General features: G+C 37.7%; 1 protein-coding gene across 1 annotated transcript; it reads left to right on the forward strand.

Annotated features, from left to right (window-relative positions):
• The first annotated feature begins 5,792 nt into the window (after positions 1-5,792).
• On the forward strand, positions 5,793-24,486 carry LOC130919066 (flavin-containing monooxygenase 5-like). Its single transcript, XM_057841464.1, has 11 exons — positions 5,793-5,835; positions 9,998-10,136; positions 14,454-14,642; positions 14,702-14,867; positions 15,298-15,440; positions 15,522-15,721; positions 17,871-18,006; positions 18,071-18,290; positions 20,745-20,817; positions 20,881-21,133; positions 23,907-24,486. The coding sequence occupies exons 2-11, from the start codon at positions 10,005-10,007 to the stop codon at positions 24,054-24,056; spliced, it is 1,662 nt and encodes a 553-aa protein (XP_057697447.1). The 5' UTR covers positions 5,793-5,835; positions 9,998-10,004; the 3' UTR covers positions 24,057-24,486.
• Positions 24,487-24,926: the final 440 nt, after the last annotated feature.

Genomic DNA, 24,926 nt, shown 5'->3' on the forward strand with positions numbered 1-24,926 from the left:
TACCAGTAACTCGGACACAGGGTGTATTGAAGATTCTGTGTAAACTAAATCTGTGATGACACCGGAGCCTATCCTATACCTATCCAGGAGGGTCAACGCAACGTTACAGGTGCCAATTTATGTATGCGTACACGAAAAAAAAAAGGGATAATTCTGTCTTCAATGTTGAAAAAGAACCAAATATTTACATTTGTAACTCTCAGAGTAACGGCCACCACTTCGGAGAGATAGCACATGTAAACTCTGCTACACAATCGGCAGTCAAGTGCTGCCTTTAGCGGGGTATATTTGTAAATTTATACCATGTTATGCATAAGCGGAGTTTAAGGGGGGGACCAGGCCCCTCCTGGTGGTCGAAAAGTTTCATTGCATGTAACTGAGTTTGATATATATTAGGGCTGTCAAAATTATCGCGTTAACGGGCGTTAATTAATTTTTCAAATTAATCACGTTAAAATATTTGACGCAATTAACACAGATGCCCCACTCAGACAGATTTAAATGACAGTACAGTGAAACGCTCAATTGTTAATTGTGTTTTATGGCGTTTTGCCGCCCTCTGCTGGCACTTGGGTGCGACTGATTTTATAGGCTTCAGCACCCATGAGCATTGTGCAAGTAATTATTGACATCAACAATGGCGGGCAAATTTTATTAAAACGAAAACATTAAGAGGGTTTTTTTATATAAAATTTCTATAACTTGTTCTAACATTTTTCTTTTAAGAACTACAAGTCTTTCTATCCATGGATCGCTTTAACAGAATGTTAATAATGTTAATGCCATCTTGTTGATTTATTGTTATAATAAACAAATACAGTCCTTATGTACCGTACAGTCCTTATGTACCGTATGCTGAATGTATATATCCATCTTGTGTCGTATCTTTCCATTCCAACAATAATTTACAGAAAAATATGGCATATTTTATAGATGGTTTGAATTGCAATTAATTACGATTAATTAATTTATAAGCTGTAATTAACTCGATTAAAAATTTTAATCGTTTGACAGCCCTAATATATATATATATGGCGGAAAACACTCAGGTGACTTGAAGTTCCGCTCTGAGACCCCCAATTTGAGCAGGAGGGCGTTTTATATTTATATATATATATATATATATATATATATATATATATATATATATATATATATATATATATATATATATATATATATATATTTCTTTTAAACAGCAAAACCCTATCTGTTAGAACCCACTGCAGGCCTGCATACCTTTTCCTTTTTTTTCCCCCTCCCAGTCATCAACACTAATTCCACACACCTGTTCTGCACACCTGGTCATTACCTCAGCCTCCCTACATAAACACCCACAGCCCTCTAAGCCATTGCGAGTTTGTTAGCCCTCACTGCAACTTACGAACGTTCCTAGTTACCTTGTCTTGCCAGATTTTTGATACACTTTTTGACCTTGTGGATTTTTGCCTCTAGCCTGCTCCTCGTCTGTGCCTCTGCCTTTTCTCTGTGACCTGAACCCTGCTACATGACCGGGTCTAGACGCATCCTGCCTGGGCCTTCGCCTTGCACGTCCCCCCCTGCTGGAACAGCCTTCCGTGCCTCTCCAAGAGCCAATACTTCTTCCTCTCAGAACCATTGTTAATAAATCTGCTCTGAGCACTGCATTATTGGGTCCGTTTGTTCTCTGAGCCCTGTCACTATCTGGAGGTGAGAGCACGCGAGAAAAGAATTACAGACGCCATGACTTTAAAGAGATATTATCGCGTACTTACTTTGTTTCGTTCCAAAAACTCCATGTAGCATGTATAATTGAGTGTCAAGACACAGGTCACAGCTGGATTTTTTGGGGATTTTATGGGTGAAACATGGTAATATAACAACGGTCGCGATGCAGAAATCGCAGATATCAAGAAGTGGTAAAGATTTTCTATTTCATATATTTACCCTTTTAAACGTTTTTTTTGTTTGTATCAATTATTTATCTAACATATCGGAGAAAATGCGACACTAACAAAAACAAAAAAAAATAAGCGATAGTTATTAGGTAGATATCCATTACTTTTTTACAGACGCCATTTTTTTTCATTGTGACATAATTTGTTTAAAAGTTTAAAATATTGAGTGAATAATTTTTTTTTTTTTTTTAATGAAATATGAGACATCAATGAATGATTCGAAGCTAAAAATGACAAACATTTTGAATAATAAATATAATTAATTACCTTCGTTTTATGGCTGGGTTGAAACAAAAGCGGTTGCGCGACGTCTGTAAACGGGGGTTTTCAGGGTAAAACGGACAAATGAAAAATAGTTCGGGGGCTTAATGTGCCATGACTCTGCTATGGCAGCATATAGACATATTGTTCTATCAAACACAACAGTTGTTTTGGCTTAAAAGACAGCAGTTTCTGTCAAAGAGGTGTGCACCGTATAATGTTGCTTTTAAAATTGGTCCAAAACAAAAATTTTAATAGCATAACCGTTTATTCTGCAGCTTTTTGAAAATTTTACTGGAGCGCTAGAATAAAAGTTATTAGCTAATTAGCAACTTTTGAAACATGCTGTAGTAAATATTTGTTAACTATATCATAAAATACATAGTGTGTCCACATCACTGTTGCTTTCCCTACGTAGATGATAACGAAAAATATTTCGTCGATGCCCTTTTTTCATGGTGATGTAACGGTAATGAGCTAAACACGTGCCTTTGATGATTAAGGTGCCTATTCTGAAAACCCATTGGAGGATGGGTTCCCGGCGGCAGTGAGCATTTTGTGGCGCTGATTTCGTCATAGCATTCTATTTGTGGAACGGAAACGCACACGTCACGGTCGATGAAAACTTGATAAATGCGCTTTCTTGGAAGGTTGGGACACTCGAAAAATGGGTCTCATGCCTGCAATTGCCAAGTTAAATGAAATTTTGACGTACATTTGTGTGGAACGTACATCACAACAACAAGAACAAACTATTCCGTTCTCACCGAAACTAGTAAAGCCTTTTCATGAAAAAACACCAGGTGTCTTATCGATTCATGACCTTGCTTCAGAGAAGACACTGAGAGCCGTAAATCTTATTCGGTGCAAAAAGATGTAAAAATGAATGTACCAAGTACAATAACAAACATGTAGGAACAAATGTCTCTACAACACCTCAAAATACTTCCAAACCATGGGCATGCTGACTGTGACCCAGTTGTGTTAGTAAGACAGCTTCAGCCGGCGTGTTGCTGCTCGCCGTGTTTTGATTTCATCAACACAAGAGGACTAAGGCTCTTTGTAATATTCAGTGGTAAACTTTTGGCCTTCGAAACAGAAAACCGCTAATGCATTTTAGCCATTTTAGGCCGATAGTTTTTGACACAAAATTTCAGTCCCATCTCTACTTACAAACTAGACTGTACCTAAAACATAATGCAGTTTCTGTAAACCCTAATGTTGTTGGTGTTTTTTTCTGACACAGTTACAGTACACTATATTTAAGGTTTCTGATGGTAGAGAATGGTGGTTGGTGTTTGGTTGATCTGGTGTATAGTTAGGCCTGTCGCAATAAAATATTTTAGTAGGCGATATATTGTCTCATAAATTATTGCCGATATGCGATATAATTGTCAAATTTTTTTAACCAATTCAACCACTAATGTAGTGACAATACACCCTAATAAATCACCCATTCAAATGCAATACATTTTTATTCTTAAATAAAACACAAACTAAAAAAAACAACATATTTTTTAAAAAAACACATACATAATGCATAACGAGTCATTTGAACGCTAAGTGCAGTATATGAAACAGGTAAGAAACCCAATGTCATTTTAGTTCTCTGCCAATAAGAGCCAACCAAAAGTGTTTATTTGATCCAAAGTGCACATGTTAGCAAATTTAAAGCCAAATTATTTATTGCTAATCATTTTTTTCTGAAGTATGTAAGATTGACTCTAGAAATCTTTATTTACATGTTGAACATGATGTGCTTTTTTGAAATGTTCATCAAAAGTACATTTGCAAAAAAAAGTGCACTTCTCTTCGTCATACATGTTGCAACAGACTCAGTAATATATATTTTTTCTTTCTTCTTATCAATTGCAATTGCTGTAAACAACAACAAAAAAATTGTATGTCTGCACTTTAATTCTACGGCGTGATGATGACCAATAAACATCTGTGAAAGGAACTGGAGTCTTAAAACGCCCTCAGACACAATCAACACGGACGTGTAACAAGTGAACGCAGTACACGCAAACACACGCACAAATAACAGCCATATAAATTACCACCCTGATTTTTATTTAGCTTGCGCTAAATTGAGTTAATGCATATCGCGTATTTTTGCATTTTGAAAACTCGGGTAGGTGTTTAGTTTTTAATAGGAGCTTAGGAGGATGAAGTTAATTAGTTCGTCAGTTGTGTATTGTTGATGTGTGATATGTTAACAGTTTTGAAAATGTGTGAAAAGTATCGCCCATCGAGTTCCAATGATTGTGAAAAATATTTGCTGTAACATTTGCTGCAGGACAAATATGACCTACGTCACCCAAAATAATGTGGTGTCGATACCCAGATAGCAAAATATAACTGGAGCGGACATGGGCCAGATATACTGCAAATTTCGGCCCAACTTGTAAAACTGATCCGCCCCAGTGTCTTTTTGAACAATGGCCCAAACTCAGTAAGGAATCACTTGCCGGATCAGCAACCATATTTGAGCTAGAACTGGTACAAAGTAGCTGACATGACATTAATGTATGGCCTGGATACGCCACACAGGTTACCCAATCTGGGCCAGATTTGAATCAAAACCGTTTATTTTATTTTATTTATTTTATTAAAATCCATCTGTGCAATCAAGGCAACAATTAAGGCAAAACTGTCATTGTGCTGATCTGTACCGCATCTCGCGCACTGACGTTAAGCGGGTGTGATTGCTATGCGGATCTGGCGAGCTGAGACCGGATCCGGCACGCAGTCGTCTGCAATTGGAGTGTATATAAAAATCAAGTTATTGGTGGGGCCAAATAGACCGCAAATCGACCAGCCCAAATTGGCAGTCTATCTTCGTCAGTGGCAGCCAATGAGTTAATGACAAAGCCAAATCAAGAAAACAGTGAAGCAATAGGACAAGAGACAAGTGACGCTGTACTTATCAACCTTTTTGAAACACAGAGCGACTTCTTGGCTACTCATTAATGTGAAGCGCAAGTGGTTTTTATATTTAATTTTGAGGTTAAATCAGGTTTGACTACATGTCACTTTCTGCAAATAGCTATTATTTTCATCATAAATTGTTATCAAGGACTGTTAGATAAAAGTTTTTGAAGTTTTTTTGATGACACAAGGTTTCAGTCATTTCTCCTTTTTATTTATTTATTTATTTATTTATTTTTTTTTTTCAGTGATTTCTATGGGGTCAATGAAACACTTTGTGTATGTCAGCCCAGTGATGAGCGGTCACCAAAAACAAACAAAAAATTAAACACTTGGAAGCCATAACTGAGTTATGTAACTTGGTTGAAAGAAAAAAAGATCTGGGCTATTTTTTTATTAACCTTTCCCTTCAATATAAACATGTATTTTGCATTTTTACTGAACTATATTATTTGGGGGGTTTTGTCCTATGTAACCAGATTTTTCACCCAGACTTTGAATTGCTGATGTACCGCAAGTAGTCTGTTACATACCTCAAAATCTAATCATCACTTGTGAGTGTTTGTGATTGGATCAAGTGTGTGTGCGAGCGTGAACGTGTGTGTGTGTGTGTGTTTGTTACCTATTTATACAAGGTGAAGGTACAGATTCCATTTCTCATCACTTGAAGTTAAATTCTTGTTGTTTGGACCTCAAACCTATCCAGGTAAGAAACACATCTCAGGCACTTAAACCCACTTTAAAAATAATCCTTTTTTATGCTCTATGAGCAATATGAGCCATCGTGTGAAAATTAAACTTTTTCCTCAAACTTGACAAAATCTAGATGAAGAATTCCTCAGGCAAATATAAACTAATGCAATACAAATTAAAATTGTAATGTTTAACAATGTTTTTTTTCCTTAACAGGACGGTACACCTCTTACAAATTATGATGAGGTCATCAAATTTAAGAGCACAGCTGTGTAATGTTATCTCATTTACTGGAGCTGAATTTCAAATTAAGAGCATGAAAATAAAAAGTGAAAATGGTATCAAATGTGTTCAAGGCAAGGCAAATTTATTTATATAGCACAATTCAACACAAGGCAATTCAAAGTGCTTTACATCAAATGAAGATCATAAAAATCACATTTAAATCAATACAACGTGAAAACCAAGACAATCAAAATAGGAAATAAAATTATACATAAAAATCGCATTTAATCACAACTAGAATAAAAATAAATAAATAAAAATAAAACAAAAACTACTACTACTAATAATAATTGAAATCAGCAATGGAGATAAGCACAAGAGGAATAGAAAGCAAGTAGATTGAAATATATATACAGTTATGGATATGCAGTGCTAATCAAAAATGTTTTTAGCCTGATTTAAAGGAGCTAACAGTTTGAGCATACTTCAGACGTTCAGGTAACTTGTTCCTGAGGTGAGGAGAATAATAACTAAATACTGCCTCACGCTGCTTGGTTCTTGTTCTTGGAACGTGCAGGAGACAAGTTCCAGACGACCTTAGGGGTCTAGATGTCTCATAGGAATCTAACAAATCAAGCATATATTTTGGTCCAAGGCCATTAAGAAGTGTTTTGTAGACGAGCAGTAGCATTTTATAGTCTATCCTTTGACTCACTGGAAGCCAGTGTAGCGATTTCAAAACCAGTGTAATGTGGTCCAGCTTCCTTGTATTTGTGAGGACTCTGGCTGCAGCATTCTGTACTAGCTGCAGCTTCCTGACTGATTTTTTATCAAGACCCGTAAATATACCGTCGCAATAGTCCAATCTGCTGAAAATGAATGCGTGCATAAATTTTTCCATGTCTTGTTGATTTAGAAACCCCTTAATTCTGGCTAAATTTTTTTTAGGTGGTATCAAGCAGATTTAGTGACGGGCTTCAGATGGCTATCAATTTTTAGGTCTGAGTCAATAATTACGCCAAGGTTTCTGACTTGATTTGTAGCTGTAAGTGACATTGTGCTAAGGTGCCTGCTTATCTTTGACCTTTCCTTTTTTGGTCCAAAAATGATCACTTCTGTCTTCTCCATATTTAACTGGAGAAAATTCTGGCACATCCATTCGTTGATTTGATGAATGCATTTACTCAGGGAGACTAAGGGACTATAATCATGTGGGGACAGAAATGTTCAACTGAAGTGCTTACCTGAAGGGTAAAAAGGAAAAAAGCTTGAGCTTATTTTTAGTTAATTTGTTTGTTTGTTTGTTTGTTTAGCATCTCATCATAAAAGCCCACCAACCCCCCTCTTCCCTCTGTTTTCTTCAGATATGCCTTATAACAGTGTAAGTAGTCACAAGATCCTGGACAATAGAGGCCTTTTGATGTTACAATTGGCATTCGCATCACTGTGAACCCCTGGTTACCAGCCCAACTCGCCTGAGCCATAATCTAAAACCCCTTTCAGACATGCTCTGAAAACCGCTAATATGACAATGTTTAAGAGGTTCACGGTTATATGTGAATCCAACTTTCTGGTTTACTTAAATCAGGCATTAAACAGTAGTTTAACGTCAATTACGGATCATTTGAATGAGGCACTGTTGACTAAATGCAAGCTGTAATGTTCCGCTTCAGACGCACAAGTTGATTATGTAACATTCTGGGTCACGTACTACTTTTCTACTTGTACTCCTACTTTTTCAGCTACCCGTATCTGTACGGGTACTACTTCTATTCCTACTTGTTAATGTATGTGTATCACCTCTACTACAAGTACTTGTACACCTGTATGTGTGTTGTACTTCAATTACTAGTACCTGTGCGTCTACTACAAGTACCGAAGATGACGTCACATTTTGGGTCATGTATGCTACATAATAACATTTGGTATACAAGTGTGGGCAACGTGATTCAAAATGCGATGTGCAAATATGTGAAACCAGGTCTTAGGAGGTTTTTAACAAGTACGAGTACATTTACAAGTTCATATAGAAGTGCACATCCAGGTACGTGTACGTGCAGTACAGGTATAGGAACAACTAAAGGGAATCGTAGAAGTACACACAAATAAATACACAAGCACACGGGCAGGTATTTGAACACCCTGCTATTTTGTAAGTTCTCCCACTTAGAAATCATGGAGGGGTCTGAAATTTTCATCGTAGGTGCATGTCCACAGTGAGAGAGATAATCTAAAAAGAAAAATTCAGAAATCGCAATGTTTGATTTTTTTAACGATTTATTTGCGTGATACAGCTGCAAATAAGTAATTGAACACCCGAGAAAATGAATGTTAATATTTGGTACAGTAGCCTTTGCTTGCAATTACAGAGGTCAAACGTTTCCTGTAGTTTTTCAACAGATTTGCACACACTGCAGGAGGGATCTTGATCCCACCCATCAGTCAGGTTTCTGAGCTGTCGCTGAGAAACACGGATTTGAGCTCGCTCCAAAGGTTTTCTATTGGGTTTAGGTCTGGAGACCGGCTAGGCCATGCTTAAACCTTGTTATGCTTCTTCCGGAGCCACGCTTAGGTTTTCCTGGCTATGTGCTTCTTGTCATTGTCATGTTGGAAGACCCAGGCACAAACCATTTTCAATGCTCTACTGAAGTAAGGAGGTTGTTCCCCGAAATTTCACAATACTGGGCCCCAGTCATCCTCTCTTTAATACAGTACACTCATCCTGTCCCATGCGCAGAAAAACACCCCAAAAGCATGACGCTGCTACCCCCATGCTTCACTGTAGGGATGGTGTTCTTGAGATAGTATTCATCATTCTTCTTCCTCCAAACATGGTTAGTGGAATTATAACCAAAAAGTTCTATTTTACTCCCCATCTGACCGCAAAACCTGCTCCCATGACTCTTCTGTATCATCCAAATGGTGATAGGTAAACTTAAGACAAGTCTTGACATGTGCTGGTTTAAGCAGGGGAAACTTCCGTGCCATTCATGATTTCAAACCATGACGTCTAGTCTCTAGTGTATTTCCAACAGTAACCTTGGAGACGGTGGTCCCAGCTCCTGTTGTGTAGTTTTGGGCTGATTCCTTACCTTTCTTAGGATCATTGAGACCTCACAAGATCATATCTTACATGGGGCTGCACTCTGATTGAGATTCCATTTTCTAATGATTGCTCCAACAGTGGAATCTTTTTTCACTAAGCTGCTTGGCAATTGCTCCGTAGTCCTTTCCAGCCTTGTGGAGGTAAACAGTTTTGTCTACGGTGTCTTTGGGCAGCTCTTTGGTCTTGACAATGTTACAAGTTGAGTCTTACTGATTGGATGGGGTGGACAGGTGTATATATGCTGCCATTAACCTCAAACAAGTGCATCTGATTCAGGAAAATACATAGAGTGCAGGTGGACTTTTAATAGGTGGACTAACAGGTCTTTCAGGGTCAGAAGTCTAGCTGATAGACAAGTGTTCAAATACTTGTTTTCTGCTGTAACACACGAATATATCGTTAAAAAAATCATGCATTGTGATTGCTGAATTTTTCTTTTTAGATTATCTTTCTCACAGACAATGGAAATGCACCTACGATGAAAATGATGATTTCTAAGTGGGAGAACTTGCAAAATAGCAAGGTGTTCAAACTTCAAGTATTCATTTTCTATATACTATATACTATATACTGTGTATCTACTAAACTGTATTTACTGATGGAATGTGTAGGTCTAATTCCATTGATGGTCTACTTCTTTTGTGGTCATTTTGCATTTGTTTTGCAGGTTTTAGCATTAATGTTTTGTTTCTTTTGCAAAGTTTGGAATTTACACTTCCGGGCCATTGTATCGTTCACTCGGGTTTTAGAATATGAAAAAACACGTATGTTGTGTTTAGACTCCAGGTCACATCACACCTCAACATTGCAGTATTTATTTATGATTTTTTTTAAAATCTTTTAGCTCCATCATGGTGCGCAAAGTGGCAGTCATCGGCGCAGGGCCATCTGGTCTGAGCGCAGTCAAGGCTTGTCTGGAAGAAGACATGCAGCCGACTTGTTTCGAGAGTAGCGATGACCTTGGAGGACTATGGAAGTTCAAGGCAAGTAAATTCGAAAAGTACAAGAAAACACATAACAATCAATTGCAATTGCAAAGAGTGTTGCTTGTATTATGAACATCGTTGAGAACTGATGAACTGTGTGTGTCTTAGTGAATTCAACCACTTGAAATGAATATATTTTGAAATTTAAAAAAAAAAAAGTCTTTTTAATTTTTTTAATCCACAAAACGCATCTTGAAGCACTCCAACTTTCTTTCATGAGAACAAATGTCTTTCGATATTGTTTTTTTGTCTTGATACAAAACATCATTTTTGATAGAAAAAAAAAAGTGAGATGGCAACAGCATTTTTCCCCAAAAATATTCATTAATGTTTGAGTTGTCCGATATTATCGGCTACAGCATTTTAAATCGATATCGGATAATGTTGACATCGGTTTTTTATTAGTGGTTTTGGGCAAATATGAATTTTGCCTTCACAGTGAGTATACAGTAGACGCGTTCTTCCTTTGTACAATGGCTGGTCACAGCTTAGCACAGCAGTTATGCTTATTGGTCATTAGATGTCTTTAAACTAAGATGCTTGGGATTTGTTATGTGATCATACCATTTCAATTCATGGTGAAAAAATTAAAAAAACAATAAATGATTGGAAAATATTATGTTTAGTACACAACCGCATATATCGGTATCGGTTCGATTTCGGTATCGGATTTTTGGAGTTGGACAATATCAGGATATCGGTAATCAGTTATTAAGTCATTATCGGACCACTCTAATTACAATAATTTTAAAAATAGCCCATCCATCCATCCATCCATCCATCCATCATCTACCGTTTCGTCCGGGGTCGGGTCGCAGGGGCAGCATCTTTTGCAGGGAAGCCCAGACTTCCCTCTCCCCAGCCAGGTATATGTAGCTGAAGTACAAATACATGTAGTAGAGGAAGTACAGTACAGGTAAAAGTAGAAGTAAGAGTTGGGCACAAGTACAATAGGCTTTCTCAGTTAGAGAAACTCACTATTGCTGGTAGTACTTGTAGTAAAAGTACACATACAAGTAATTGTTGTTAAAGTAGGAGTAGAAGTACAAGTACTTGTGGTAGAATTACACGTACAAGCACTTGAAGGAGAAGTAGCAATAGAAGCACAAGTACTTGTAGTCAAGGGCGTAGGTTTGCATAGGGACGATAGGGACATAGCACTACCAAATTTTCAGCATGCTCAAATTGTTCTCACCAACTTTTAGCAACCTTATTTGCAATATATAATGAGTTCAGTTATATAGGTAATTTTTAAATTGTTTTCCCATTCTTTGTAAGTATAGAATTGGCCCTACCATTATTAAGTGAATTATTTTCATTATGTTAAGAATTACATTTACCCCTTTTCACTTGCTGAATGTGCCGGTCCATTTTTCCCCCCTCAAACGCACGTTAGATTGGCTGATGAGTATTCCCCTCCCACACACATGCACACTCACACATCCCAGACAGAAACACATTCCAACATGCCACCTCCCCCGCCCCCTTCGAAGAGGACAGATATTAGAAGTTTTATTTTTGGCCAGCAGCAGCCACTGTAAGTGCGGTAAAAAGACGTCATTATTGTGAAGGTGGAGAACATGCCACTAATTTTGCTACTGAAAGTCCAACTTGCAGCAGAGTTAGCATAACCTTAAACTGTGTGAACTTGCTAACCTGCAAACCTTGAGTAGGAGGCTGCTTAGAGAGAATTGTCCTCCTGTATGATTTTTCTACAGTTGACGTTGTTGTCATTGTTTTATTGAGATGTATTTGATACATTAGGGCCTGGCAGGTGGATTGTTTTATATATAGGCTTTATATTTACCCTGTGACAGGCCAAAAACAACGAGCCAAGGACCTATTTGGTGCTGGGGACATTTGAATTTACATAATATCTATTGATATAGTGATAAAATCACATGAGTAGACGACCTGTCAGCAAACCTATCTACTTATGACAGGGCAACAGCAACAAACCAAAAAAATGTCGCGCTTCAACAAACAGGCAGTAGGAGTCCCCCTCGTTTATCAACAGAAGTGCATCAAATTTTAGAATCAGAAAAGCAAGTAGGGGGCTCTACTTACGTCTTTGTAAAACCAAGGTTGCATTGTTGTAGGTTTTCAAAGCTGTCGTCGCTGAAATGATGAAAACAATGAGCCGATTGGGGACCTGTATGCATGCTCACAAAAACCGTCCAAACCTTTGCAGGAGATGTTTTTTTGGACCACTCATAGAGTCTCGAGTCTTCCTGTGAGCAATTCATCGCTACACATCAAGATGGCATGACGAATCTCGCGAGTAAAACCCAGAAAATGTTTGCAATATATGGCGAGGGTAGCGTGGTGCTATATTTTCGTGTTCAGGGTGGTGGCGAGGCTCCCTGGAAGTTACGTCATCAGGTAGCGGTCGGCAGGGCGGCGCGTCCCTCGATGCTATGGTGTTGCTATGGCCATAACTGAAAAACTACCCGGTTAATTTATTTATTTATTTATTTTTTAATGTGATTTTTTGAGACAGCGAATGATGCATTTAATACAATTCAACTGAGTAAAACACTCAAGAGCGAAATCCGAAAAGCTCTTCATTTGCCCTTTAAACTGTGAAAAATCTAGGAAACTCTGCTGGAAACTATAGAACCAGCAAAATGCTAGAGCAAGAAGCTGCTTAGAGAGAGAGAGCGAGAGAGACAGAGACAGAGAGACAGAGACAGAGAGAGAGTGCGCGAGAGAGAGAGAGAGAGAGAGAGAGAGAGAGAGAGAGAGAGAGAGAGAGAGAGAGACAGAGAGACAGAGACAGAGAGACAGAGACAGAGAGCGAGAGAGAGAAGTCCCATTTTGTTTCACAGGAAAGTGCTGACAGTTAAAAAAACCAAAAAAAAACAAACACATACTGCTGCTTTTCTTGTAAATGGCCAGGTTTATAAAAAAGGCATGCTGTTACTTTACACTTTTGAAACCAAATACCTATTAGTGCTTTAAACATCTAATTAAAATGTATTTATTTTCTATATTATTCATTTAAAAATATTTTTATCTGCAGCCTATGTGGGCATTTTTTCATCAGATAATCATACATTAATTATAATCGGGGTAAAAAGTTTAATTAATCCCAATTCAATTCAGATATTTGCCGTAATTGCGCAACCCACTGATGTAACCAATTAAAGCAATGTATTACTTTTGCGGTGAAGGACAATTTAGGTTAACATGTAGTTCGATGTACAGGTTAAGTAACCCCCCCCCCCAAAAAAAAAAAAAAAAAAACACACAAAAAACAACCACTGTAAATATCCTTTGAATGAAGCAAGGGGGAATTCCCCCATTTTGAAAAATGATTTCCTTCCATGTAAATAATAATATTTGTCAGGGAGTAGCAGCATGGGGGACCCAATTGCAGGGAAACAGGGAGGCGAAGCAAGGTGGAGGTGAACTCAAAATGGTTTTAATGATAAACAAAAGTCCAAAAAAAAGCATAGTACAAACCAAACTCAAAGAGAACAAAAGAAAAAAAAACACAGGAATAAAACCTACTTTGGGAAGAATAAACACAAGGGCTTGGACAATGACACTGGGATAAACATGATGCGGCAATGACGAACAAAGACTGAAAGCACATTGGACACTTAAATACAGACATGGGATAATGAGACAATGAGGCACAGGTGGGTGACACACAAGGCAGCAGATTGGTCAACACACAAGGAGCAGGCCGCAACAGGTGAAATTAATGGGTAATCACATGACAAGACACACTAGGGTACAAACAAACCTAACAGAACTTGTCTCAAAGTCTGACAATTTTAACTTCTTTCAATTTTATGTTGGAAACACATCAGCATATTTGTGGAAAATGTAGCCCTGACCCCCGATTCACCCAATCGGTTTGGTTTTATTAATATTCCGTCCCCAGCAAAAAGTGTACATGCAGGTTATGCTGTTATGGCGTCCCCACATATGTCGAGACCAAACCTACACCCTTGCTTGTCGTACATCTAAAAAAGTACAGTTAGGAGTATACATAGGACCTGTACAGGTACAAGTAGGGGTAGTAGTTGAAGTAGAAGCACAAGAACAATTGGCTTTTGAACAAAAGAATCGCGATACAATTGGAAAGAAGTTTATACACTTGTAAGAAACAGTCTGTTCCCAGTCAATTGTTGTCAATATTTGGTTTAAGTTTTTAGTTTTAGTTAATTACCCCTTTACGTCAACAAAAATACTAATTTCAACATAAAAAGATTTGCAATCAGAGTGTGTCAAGTGACTGTATAAGCATAATCATGTCACAAAATCAACTTAATGTACCAAAAAATGGATGTGGTTCCCCTGCAGGAGGTCTCCGAGCCGGACCGAGCCAGCATCTACCGCTCTCTCACCATCAACATCTCCAAGGAGATGATGTGCTACAGCGATTTTCCCATCCCAGCCGACTTCCCCAACTACATGCACCACTCCAAGATCCTGAACTACTTCCGCATGTACGCCGAGCACTTTAAACTGCTTAAATACATTCGCTACCTGGTAAGAATGGCTAGCTGGGTTTAAATGACACACTCCTGATACTAGGATCACTCCTTTAGACTTTAGTGAAGAGCGTCAAGCCCTGTTCCGATTACACCCGGACGGGCAAGTGGGAGGTAGTGACAGAGGAAAAGGACGGGAAGGTAGAAACGCACGTGTTTGATGCTGTCATCTGCTGCTCGGGACACTACACCTATCCGAACCTGCCACTCAAGGACTTTCCAGGTAACTGGGAAATTTATTGTCGTCAATGGTTCTATGTGAGGTGTCCCACTTAAAGCACAGGTTTTATAAATTTAGGGGATATTTTTCCAAATGGTTTATAAATAAACTCTCACCTCAAAAACTTTAACTTCAAGGTTTTCATCCTACAGTTGGTTTTGTGCATGTTTTTGTAAGCAAATCCATCATAAGCATGGAGAAAACAGACAGGACCTAAAGGATAAACAAACAAAAAAAATTTTCTTCAATTTTTCAATGTGGTTTTGATAGGAAATATCAAATATTTTAACATTTCTATGTTCAATCAATTAAAGCAAAGCCACTTTTGCGATAGGAAAATAGTTTGGAGAAATTCATTATCATTAAAGAACAGCGTTATCAAAACAGACTTAGTGACTTGAATTCAGCTCAACTAACTTGCCCATGGGCACAGGACTGGATACGTTCCAGGGCCAGTACTTCCACAGCTGGGATTACAAGGGCCCCGAGGGCATGCCTGGCAAGCGCGTGGTGGTCGTGGGTATCGGTAACTCAGGTAGCGACATCGCTGTGGAGAGCAGCAAGTTCGCCGAGCAGGTTGGAGACTTTTCTTTTTGTTCTCTCTTGTTCTCTCCATCTGTGTCGCTAACCCGTCTGGTGCCATGTCCTTTGAGTCAGGTGTACATGAGCACCCGGCGCGGAGCTTGGGTGATCCGCCAGGTGTCCGACGACGGCCTGCCGGTGGACATGAAGTATAACACGCGCTTCGTGCACATACTATTCCAGCTCTTCCCAATCAACTTCCTCAACTGGCTCGGCGAGAAGACATTAAATGCAATGTATGACCACACCATGTATGCCCTCAAGCCCAAACACAGGTACCGATGCACAAATTTACGCAAATCTTTAGATAGGGGATGCTGTAGGAAAGTGCTGTTCATACCAACGGCAGGCTAGTGTTAAAGGCAGTACATGGCGAGCAAACGGGAGGAGCCACATTGGCTGCCCTGGACAATGTCAGGAAGTGAAAAGCGTGTGGACTTCAGCAAGCATATTTACTATAGTCCCAACCACCAACACATTCATTTTTCATTGTTGCTCAACAACTAATTTTGGTACGATAGTGACCTTTTTTTGTTATTCGTGAACTACATTTCCACAGGAATTTTTTTGAATGTCCCAGAGCTTGCAAAACTTTTAAAAAGTGCATTTATCAAGGTTTCGTCGGCCGTGAATTGTGTGTATCCGTCCGGCAAAACAGACTGATAGCACAGATATCAGTACGCATGTCTCTCTGTTATTGGACACGTTGTTGAAGTCAGCACGGCAGCGCTGTGATAATAGAACAAGTCTGTATTTTGGCCCCCGCTTCTCGGTGAAAATTCACTCAAGTCGCTACCCAAGTGTGACGGGCTACTGGATCGCGACGGATTGCTACTGCGCATGCACAAACCACCACCATTTTATCTCAAGAGATGACGGGAGATGTGTCAGATAAAAGGATTTTAAAAATGGATGATAATTTTATGTTTTTAAACCATGCAATGATTATGCCATATCAGAAGTAAACACAATGCCTTCAAATGTTGAAAATTTTTCAATGTAGATGTGTTGAACATAAACTTAAGATATACTCACATATGCAAATATAGGACTCTGAAACTTTGTTCATTTTTACAATAACACTGTTTCTTACATATATCTCATCAAAAACTAACTAAAAACGCTAGTTAAGCTATAGATATCTGAAAAACCTTACATGTTGTAACAAAGTCTGAAACGTTTAAATAACGATATTAGTTGTTTTTTTTAACAGCATGAATGGTCTCTGAAGGGTTTAATTGGGGTGAGGCTAGAGGAAGACAGTTAGGTATTTAAGGAAAGCACTTTTTAAACTCCCCTCATCCCAAGTAAACCCTTCAGAGACATACCGTATTGGCCCGAATACAAGACAGCCCTGATTATAAGACGACCTCTTTTTCAAGACTCAAGTTTGAAAAAAGACTTTTTGAACCCAAATTTTTATACAGAAAATAATTACAGTACATCCGAAGCAAATTATTATAACAATATATTTGAGAGGAAAAGCATGTTATTTTTGCCTCATTCAAATCTTAATGTGTGAACATTTAAATATGTAAACTGTAATCACATTCATAAATGAATGGCTTCTGGTTTTTTAAATGAAAATAAACCAATCTATTGTGATAAAACAACAAAATTGCAGTAACAGCATTAACCATCAAAGTGAAGTCTAACTGTAACTGTAGTCTTGGAACAAATCTGAATAAGGAAAAACATTGCAATAAAATAATGCAAACTGGTTAAACATGAGAGTAGCTGAGATCTGTCATGACAGAACATCGCGTCAATGATATCTGGTGCCATCTAGCGTCGTGAATGGGGAGAGTAGCTGATGTCTATCATGATAGAACATCGCTTCAATGATATCTGGCGCCATCTAGCGTCGTGGATGGGTATAATGTCTAGACCGCGAATATAAGACGACCCCCTCTTTTTCAGTCTTATTTCAATACTAAAAACACCGTCTTATATTCGAGCCAATAAGGTATTATCACCCCAAAAATAGAAGTAAAACTCATATTGTTTAATCTATCACGTACAAATCTATATCTCCCGTCATCCCTCGAGAGAAAATGGCGTCGGTTCGCGCATGCGCATTAGCAATCCGTCGCAATGTGGTAGCCCGTGAAGATTGGGTAGTAACACTGCTCCCTCCAAAAAGGCCACTGCCGCTCACTTTCGCAGAGAAGTCCACTCCCACGGACACAGTGAATGGGTTGCCGTTGAACCCTGCACTCTATGGTGCCGCTAGTTTAAGGCTGCGCTACTGTGAATTTGGATCAAATTTATTTTGATGGTTAAATGTAAAGGTTTTTTAATCGGGGCCAATGGGGGATTGCTCTGTTTTGAAGCCTGCCTCCAGTGGCAATCCACAGTAATGCAGGCTTTTGAAACCCCAATTAAAATAACAAAATGTGTACTGTACTTGTATGCTGTTTTCAGGCTTTTCAGTCAGATCCCAGTGATCAATGATGACCTGCCGTTCAGGATTCTGTCTGGCGCAGTGAAAATCAAACCTAACGTGAAGGAGATCCGCGGCTCCTCTGTCATCTTTGAGGATGGCAGCGTTGCGGAGAAGGTCAGGAATTTTTGGGGTTGAAGCCGGAACACCTGACTTGTTGTTAAAAGTGCATGTCTTTCAGGTGGATACCATTGTGTTCGCCACGGGTTACAATTACGACTTTCCATACTTGCCTGCTAACACGCTGTACAAATCGGGACACCGCGTGGGCCTGTACAAGCACGTATTCCCTCCTAATATGGAGCATTCAACCCTGGCAGTGGTAGGCTTCATTCATGCCCTGGGAGCTATTATGCCGCAAGCCGAGATGCAGGCGCGCTGGGTCGCGCAGGTCTTTAAAGGTCAAGTCATAGTTTATCTACCAAACACATACTTTTTGTTTGTTTGTCATTTGTTTATTTCAGGCATGACTCTCCATGTCGAGATAGCAAATATATGGTGGAAAACGCAGACAAGACTGAAAAAGCAGTTTCTGCTCTTGCACTCCTCTTGAAAAGAAACTGCTGTATTTTAAGCCAAAACAATTGTTGTGTTTGACAGAACAATATGTCTATATGCTGCCATAACAGATTCATGGCCCTTCTAACCCTAACCCTGACCCTAGCCCCCAAACTATTTTTAATTTGTCCGTTTTACCCTGGAAACCCCCATTTACAGACGTCGGGCAACCGCTTTTGTTTCAACCCAGCCATAAAATGAAGGTAATTATTATATTTATTATTCAAAATGTCCGTCATTTTTAGTTTTGAATCATTAATTGATGTCTAATATTTCGTTTAAAAAAAAAAACGACTTTAAAAAATTATTCACTCGCATATTTTAAACTTTTAAACAAATTACGTCACAACGAAAAAAAAAGGTGTCTGTAAAAAAGTCATGGATATCTACCTCACAACTATCGCTTAATTGTATTTTTTTGTTACTGTCACATTTTCTCCGATATGTTAGATGATAAATAATCGAGCCAAACAAAGAAAAAAAAAAGAAAAAAAAGTTTAAAAGGGTAAATAATTGAAAAAGAAAATCTCAACCACTCCGTAATGTCTGCGATTTCTGCATCCCGCCCCTTGCTATATTACCATGTTTCACCCATAAAATCCCCAAAAAATCCAGCTGTGGCCATTCACAGCTGTGTCTTTACATTCAGTGTCAAGCTACATAGAGTTTTTGGATCGAAACAAGGTAAGTACGCCATAACATTTCATTAAAGTCATGGCACCTTTAATTCTGCTCTTGCCTGCTCTCCCCTCCAGATAGGGTTTCACTGTTTAATTTTTTTTTTTTTTAAATGCCCTCCTGTTCAAAATTTTTCTTCCCCCAGAAAATTGAGATTTTAAGCTTTCCAATGATGTATCACACGTGCATGTCGGACAATTTTGAAAGTTGGCCAAATTTGGGGTCTCAGAGTAGAACTTCAAGTCACCTGAGTGTTTTCCACCATATACAACTCATCACAAAAAAAGAGCAGCAAAATTAATTAAGCAACATTGCAACATCAACTGCATGCCTGAAAAGGATTGGGACGATGAAAACTGATTTAATCCCACCCTTATTCTCATCTAATTAAGAACAAAAATTTCTAGTTCCCTTCCAAAATGTAGGCAACTAAAATTCAGTTCACAATTTAGTTCATAGATGTACTTATGTAACCAATTTTGTCCCTTGTGATGATGTTACCACAGGCAACACACATACCAAAAACAATTTCATACCAACAAGGCCCCCACACAGACCCCTGAGGAACACCACAAGCAATACCAATACTTTTTTTCTTTTTCTTTTTCTTAAATTACTACTTTAAGAAAAATCTTTTGTTTTTCTCTTTAATATTCTTTCTTTATTCTCATAAAAGACTTTTGTTCATTGCAACTTCCTGTTAAATTACAAAAGTTACTTTTTTTTTTACCTAAAGTATTACAACTTTATTGTAAAATTGTGACTTTTACATGCAAAATTTTAACATCTTTTTTGGAAGATTTGCATATTTATGTAACATAATTTTCTCATGGAATGAATTGACTTGCTCATACTATTACAACTATTTTTGCTATATTAAAAAATCATGCAATATTCGAATATGAATCTTTTAAAATGACCTTTTTGTGATAATATAGCAACCAACCAACCGTTCAACTGTGGTGTAATAAATATATTTTTTAAATAGTGTATCACTTTAGTCTCTGAAATGACCTATTCCCTAATCAAATGAAAGATAACATTTGGAACAATATATACATACATACATACTGTATATATATATCATTGCAACTTTTTGGAAGACAAAATCCTAGGTTCTTTTTTTGCAATAATACAGAATCATTCTTTTGAAATATTTGTAATATTTCATTGTATTTCAACTTTTATAATTTCATTTTGCATTTTTTCCCCAATTCCTTATACTGTATATTTGTCCCTTATGCAACTTCACTTTTATCTTCAAGCTCGGTAAATATTGTAAATTTATTTGGGTTTTTTTCCACATAAAATACACTGAGAAAGATCGGTCTTAACGAGAAAGTCTATGTAATAATAATAAAAAAAAAAAAAATCTCATTACACTTAAAAGAAGATCAAATCCCTTAAAAGTTATAATTTCACAAATTGATAAAGTTACTTGTTCCATTGGCAGTTTTTTTCCCTTGTTATTAGCAAAAAGTAACTTGTTTTTAAAAAATAGTTATCACAATTTATCACAAATCTACTTGTACCGAGTTACTAATGCGTCATTAGATTTTGCTGGTTGGAATATCTGCTATTGTGGCCAAAGAGACTGAAATAACTCTTTTGATGTTCAGGAAAAAAGAAGCTGCCATCAAACCAGGCCATGATGAAGGCAGTGGAACAGGACACCAAACAGATGGAGAAAAGGTGACACAGACTAACTACTATGTAAAGTGTACATGTCTGAAAGGACAACGTCCTTTGCTACAGCTACATCGTGTCCAAGCTGGCACCTCTTCAGGTGGACTTTGTGTCCTACATGGACGATTTGGCGGGCGAGATCGGTGCCAGGCCCAGCCTCCTTTGGCTGCTCCTCACTGACTACGCGCTGTTCAAGGAGGTCCTGTGGGGGCCCGTCACCGCCTACCAGTACCGCCTGATGGGCCCGAGCAAGTGGGATGGTGCCAGGCGGGCCATCCTCACCCAGTTCCAGCGTATGTTTCAACCCCTGAAGACCAGAAAGGTCAGGCACGACACCCTCAACAATTTACAATGTCATCCAAATTGGGATCTTTGTTTGCAAAAAGATGGACGACACGGTCTTCGACTTAGAGTTCATCAATGATGCTTGACGACTGTGTGAGATTAAATTCAGAAACTTACTTTCTGATCGTTGATCGTTGATAATTTAAGTCATGGAACACAGTTCAATGGAAAATGCAATTTAAGATGCTATTCAAGATTTATTACAATTTGCCTAAAGTCATGAAATTATGTTAAATGTAACAAAAAAAATGATTAAAAAAAATATTCAAATGTAAAAGTGCATTCATTCGTATTCAAACAAAATGAAATTAAAAAAAATCAAAAAACAATTGCTTTAAAGTGCATTGAGATTTCAAATAAAAATCACAACCACTTAAAAATATAACAGTCCTGAACTTCCAAAATGAAAAATTACATGAAATAAAGTGTTTCAAATGGAATACAGTACAGCCTTATTAAAATTAATAAATATAAATTACAACATAAAATAAGCATCAAAATATTTAAAATCAAAACATATTTTAAATTAAAAAATACTTCATTTCAAAATGAACTGCACAAAAACACATTTGAGTAACATTATACATGTTAAAAAATATATAAAACTTTTAACTTATACATTTAACAACAACACTTTAAAACATAACATTTATCTTACAATTGATGCACATTTTAAAGTTAATTCAATTCAAATAAAAGAGACTTTTTAATATTTATTTCAGACCAACATTAAATTGAAAACAGTTCAATAGTTCAAGTCTCAAAATACAATTTTCTTAAAATTGAAAATTAGATCACATACATTTTTAAAGTGAGGGCAACACCTATTCACTTCTTGAAAGTACTTATAAAAAAACAAAACAAAAATTTTAAAAAACAAACAAACAAAAAAAACAAAACAAAAACAACCTTAAATCACAGGGGGCCAAATTAATGAAATCCAAATTTAAACAAAAAATAAAATATAATATTACATCAAATACAGACTTAAATTCATTCAACTTAAATGGTCTAAATTTTAAAACATTAAATTTAAAATAAAAGTAAAATGAAAGTAGAACGACTTTCAAGACTCACACGTGCTGAACAAAAGTACAGTGTATCACAAAAGTGAGTACACCCCTCGCATTTCTGAAGCCTCTTCTGAAGACGGTACACAAGAAAGCCCGCCCGTCTCATCAGACCATAGGACATGGTTCCAGTAATCCATGTGCTTTGTTGACATGTCTTCAGCAAACTGTTTGCGGGCTTTCTTGTGTACCTTCTTCAGAAGAGGCTTCCTCCTGGGGTGACAGCCATGCACACCAATTTGAGTGTGGCGTATGGTCTGAGCACTAACAGGCTGACCCCCCACCTCTTCAATCTCTGCAGCAATGCTGACAGCACTCCTGTAACGAGTCACATGACATTTTGGAGGGAAAATGACAAGCAGTACTCAATTTGGACATTTAGGGATGTACGTTTTTTCAAAGGGGTGTACTCACTTTTGTTGCTAGGGGTTTAGATATTAATGGCTATATTTTGAGTTATTTTGAAGGAAAAATAAATTAACTCTATTATATAAGCTGCACACAGACTACTTTTCATTGTGTCAAAGTCTCATTTTGTCAGTGTTGTCCCATGAAAAGGTATACTTAAATACCTGCAGAAATGCGAGGAGTGTACTCACTTTTGTGATACATTGTACTTTCACCTCCCTCTCTGCATTGTTTTTGGCAGCCATTTTAATTTCGTCTTAGTCTTTTGGACGAAAATACTTATTAGTCTTAGTAATATTTTAGTCATTTTGACAAATTTCATCTAGTTTTAGTCGACAGTTCTCAAAATGTTTTCGTGTATAAACTTCAAAAGTTTTAGTCCATGAATAAATAAATAAAAACTTTCCAACAATTTCGGAATGAACATGACAGAAGAGCACATATAGTTACCGTAGAGTCTACAACGATATCACCATTTTCATGATAATACACACTCAGCTGGAAAACAGCACATTATTTGCAATTAATTAAACTCATCTGGATGCCACAAACTGAATGTAAAAGGTTTTCCAAGAGTTTATGAAGACACTGAGTTACCGCGCGAAATGGTAATGCTAAAGCGAACGTTATGCTAACGCGAACGCTATGCTAACGCTACAAGTTAGTTTAGTGTGTGATGATCACTCAGCACAGACCTTTAAAGGCTAAAGCAACATGGCATATCTAGCCAAGATAAGAAAGCAAAAGTTACCAAGAAGAACCTGACACATGTTTCACAAAAAGAGCCTGGAATGGGCTCACACCTGCTGGTGAGTAAGCGTGTGTGGGAGGCGGGGGTGTCGGGGGGAGGCGCAGAACGTCACATGAGTGGCATGACCAAACACTGCTAAATGCGTGCTAACTACACATACAATAAGAAAATATCAGACATTGTGAATTTATGACAGAAACCATGCCTAATTTTATCTCGTTCTCGTGTCGTCAGACGATAACTGGCATCTATCTCGTTATGTTTTAGTCTCCCAACACACGTTTTCAGCGCATCATGAAAAAAATTGTTGGATGACAAAATATTTTTCGTTGTCGTCATCGTTGACGAAAACAACACTGCTTCTCTGCTTAAACTGAGTCCGCACACTTCACAGTAACTTCCGCCGAACGTTTTCTTCTCACCTCCTTGTGCTCTTAGCATGGCCAAAAAAAAAAACTAAACTATCGCAGAATTCTTTCTGACATTGGGCGTGTGCTCTTTTCTTTGTTTGTCACCGGTAGGTGGAGGAACCAAACGGCATGAGCCCGGGTGGCCTGTTAAAGCTGAGTCTGACACTGGCGGCCGGAGGGGCGGTGGTCTATTATGTGCACGTTCGAGAGCCCACCCTCTTCCCTAACCTTGTGTCCAAAGTTTTCGCCCAAAGAGTGTGAACTACAAACAACCTTAATGCCACTCTCAATAATGAGATATCATCTTAGTTTGTTTTTTTTGTCCCAGATTGATTTGATAGGATATACATCAACTTAATGGTGGAGGTTTTGATATGATTGGTCTTGTCCTTATATCACAAAACCTTTTTTAGTTTATTTCTATCCACCATATGCAGTATACATTATATGCCTGTAGTAGGTATGGTCGGGTCTTCCGGTATGTGGACACATGGCATAAAATACTACATGATGCAATAGTCTTTATTATACTGTGCCCCACAAGTATTGTTACAGCTTTTAATAAAAAAAGGACTGCTGAGCGATTTCATTTGGTGCAAGTCTAGAATTTATTTGATTTTCTATGTAAAAAAAAATCTTTTCATCTGAAAATTTTTCTCATGCTTTCCCTCAGAAACAAACAGCTATAACCTTAAACAATTTCCCCTCGAAAATATATGCAACTTTTTTCTTGTAAATATTTGACTTTTCTAGAAAAATAAACATCCAACTATGTCTCTCAAATACTGGTATACAGGTTTGACTGAACATGTCTTTACTATGTAAAGCATTTTTCAGAAATATACAACAGTTGGGAAATTTTAATTTTTATACTTTTAATTCATTGGCTGCCAATGACGGCGGTAGATGTCCAAACAATTTGAAGTGCTTCAAATGGGTTGGATGTCTCTTAGTCATAAACTAACATAAATTCACAGCAGAAGGATGAAAGTAGCCATATGATTGGACATCTATCATGGTCAATGAAAGCCAATGAGTTCATTTTAAAAAAAAAAACATGGAAAAAAAATACTCACCTTGAAATAAATACTCCCTTACTTGGAAAAGTAATTTTAGTTGTCCTAAAAGTAC

The sequence above is a fragment of the Corythoichthys intestinalis genome, chromosome 7 (assembly GCF_030265065.1).
Source record: "Corythoichthys intestinalis isolate RoL2023-P3 chromosome 7, ASM3026506v1, whole genome shotgun sequence".
Lineage (NCBI taxonomy): Eukaryota > Metazoa > Chordata > Actinopteri > Syngnathiformes > Syngnathidae > Corythoichthys > Corythoichthys intestinalis.

Coding starts and splice junctions, on each gene's coding strand:
- LOC130919066 (XM_057841464.1), top strand. CDS start 10,005: ATGGTGCGCAAAGTGGCAGTCATCGGCGCAGGGCCATCTGGTCTGAGC. Junction 14,643..14,701: donor TTAAATACATTCGCTACCTG/GTAAGAATGGCT, acceptor TCACTCCTTTAG/ACTTTAGTGAAGAGCGTCAA. Junction 18,007..18,070: donor ATGGCAGCGTTGCGGAGAAG/GTCAGGAATTTT, acceptor CATGTCTTTCAG/GTGGATACCATTGTGTTCGC.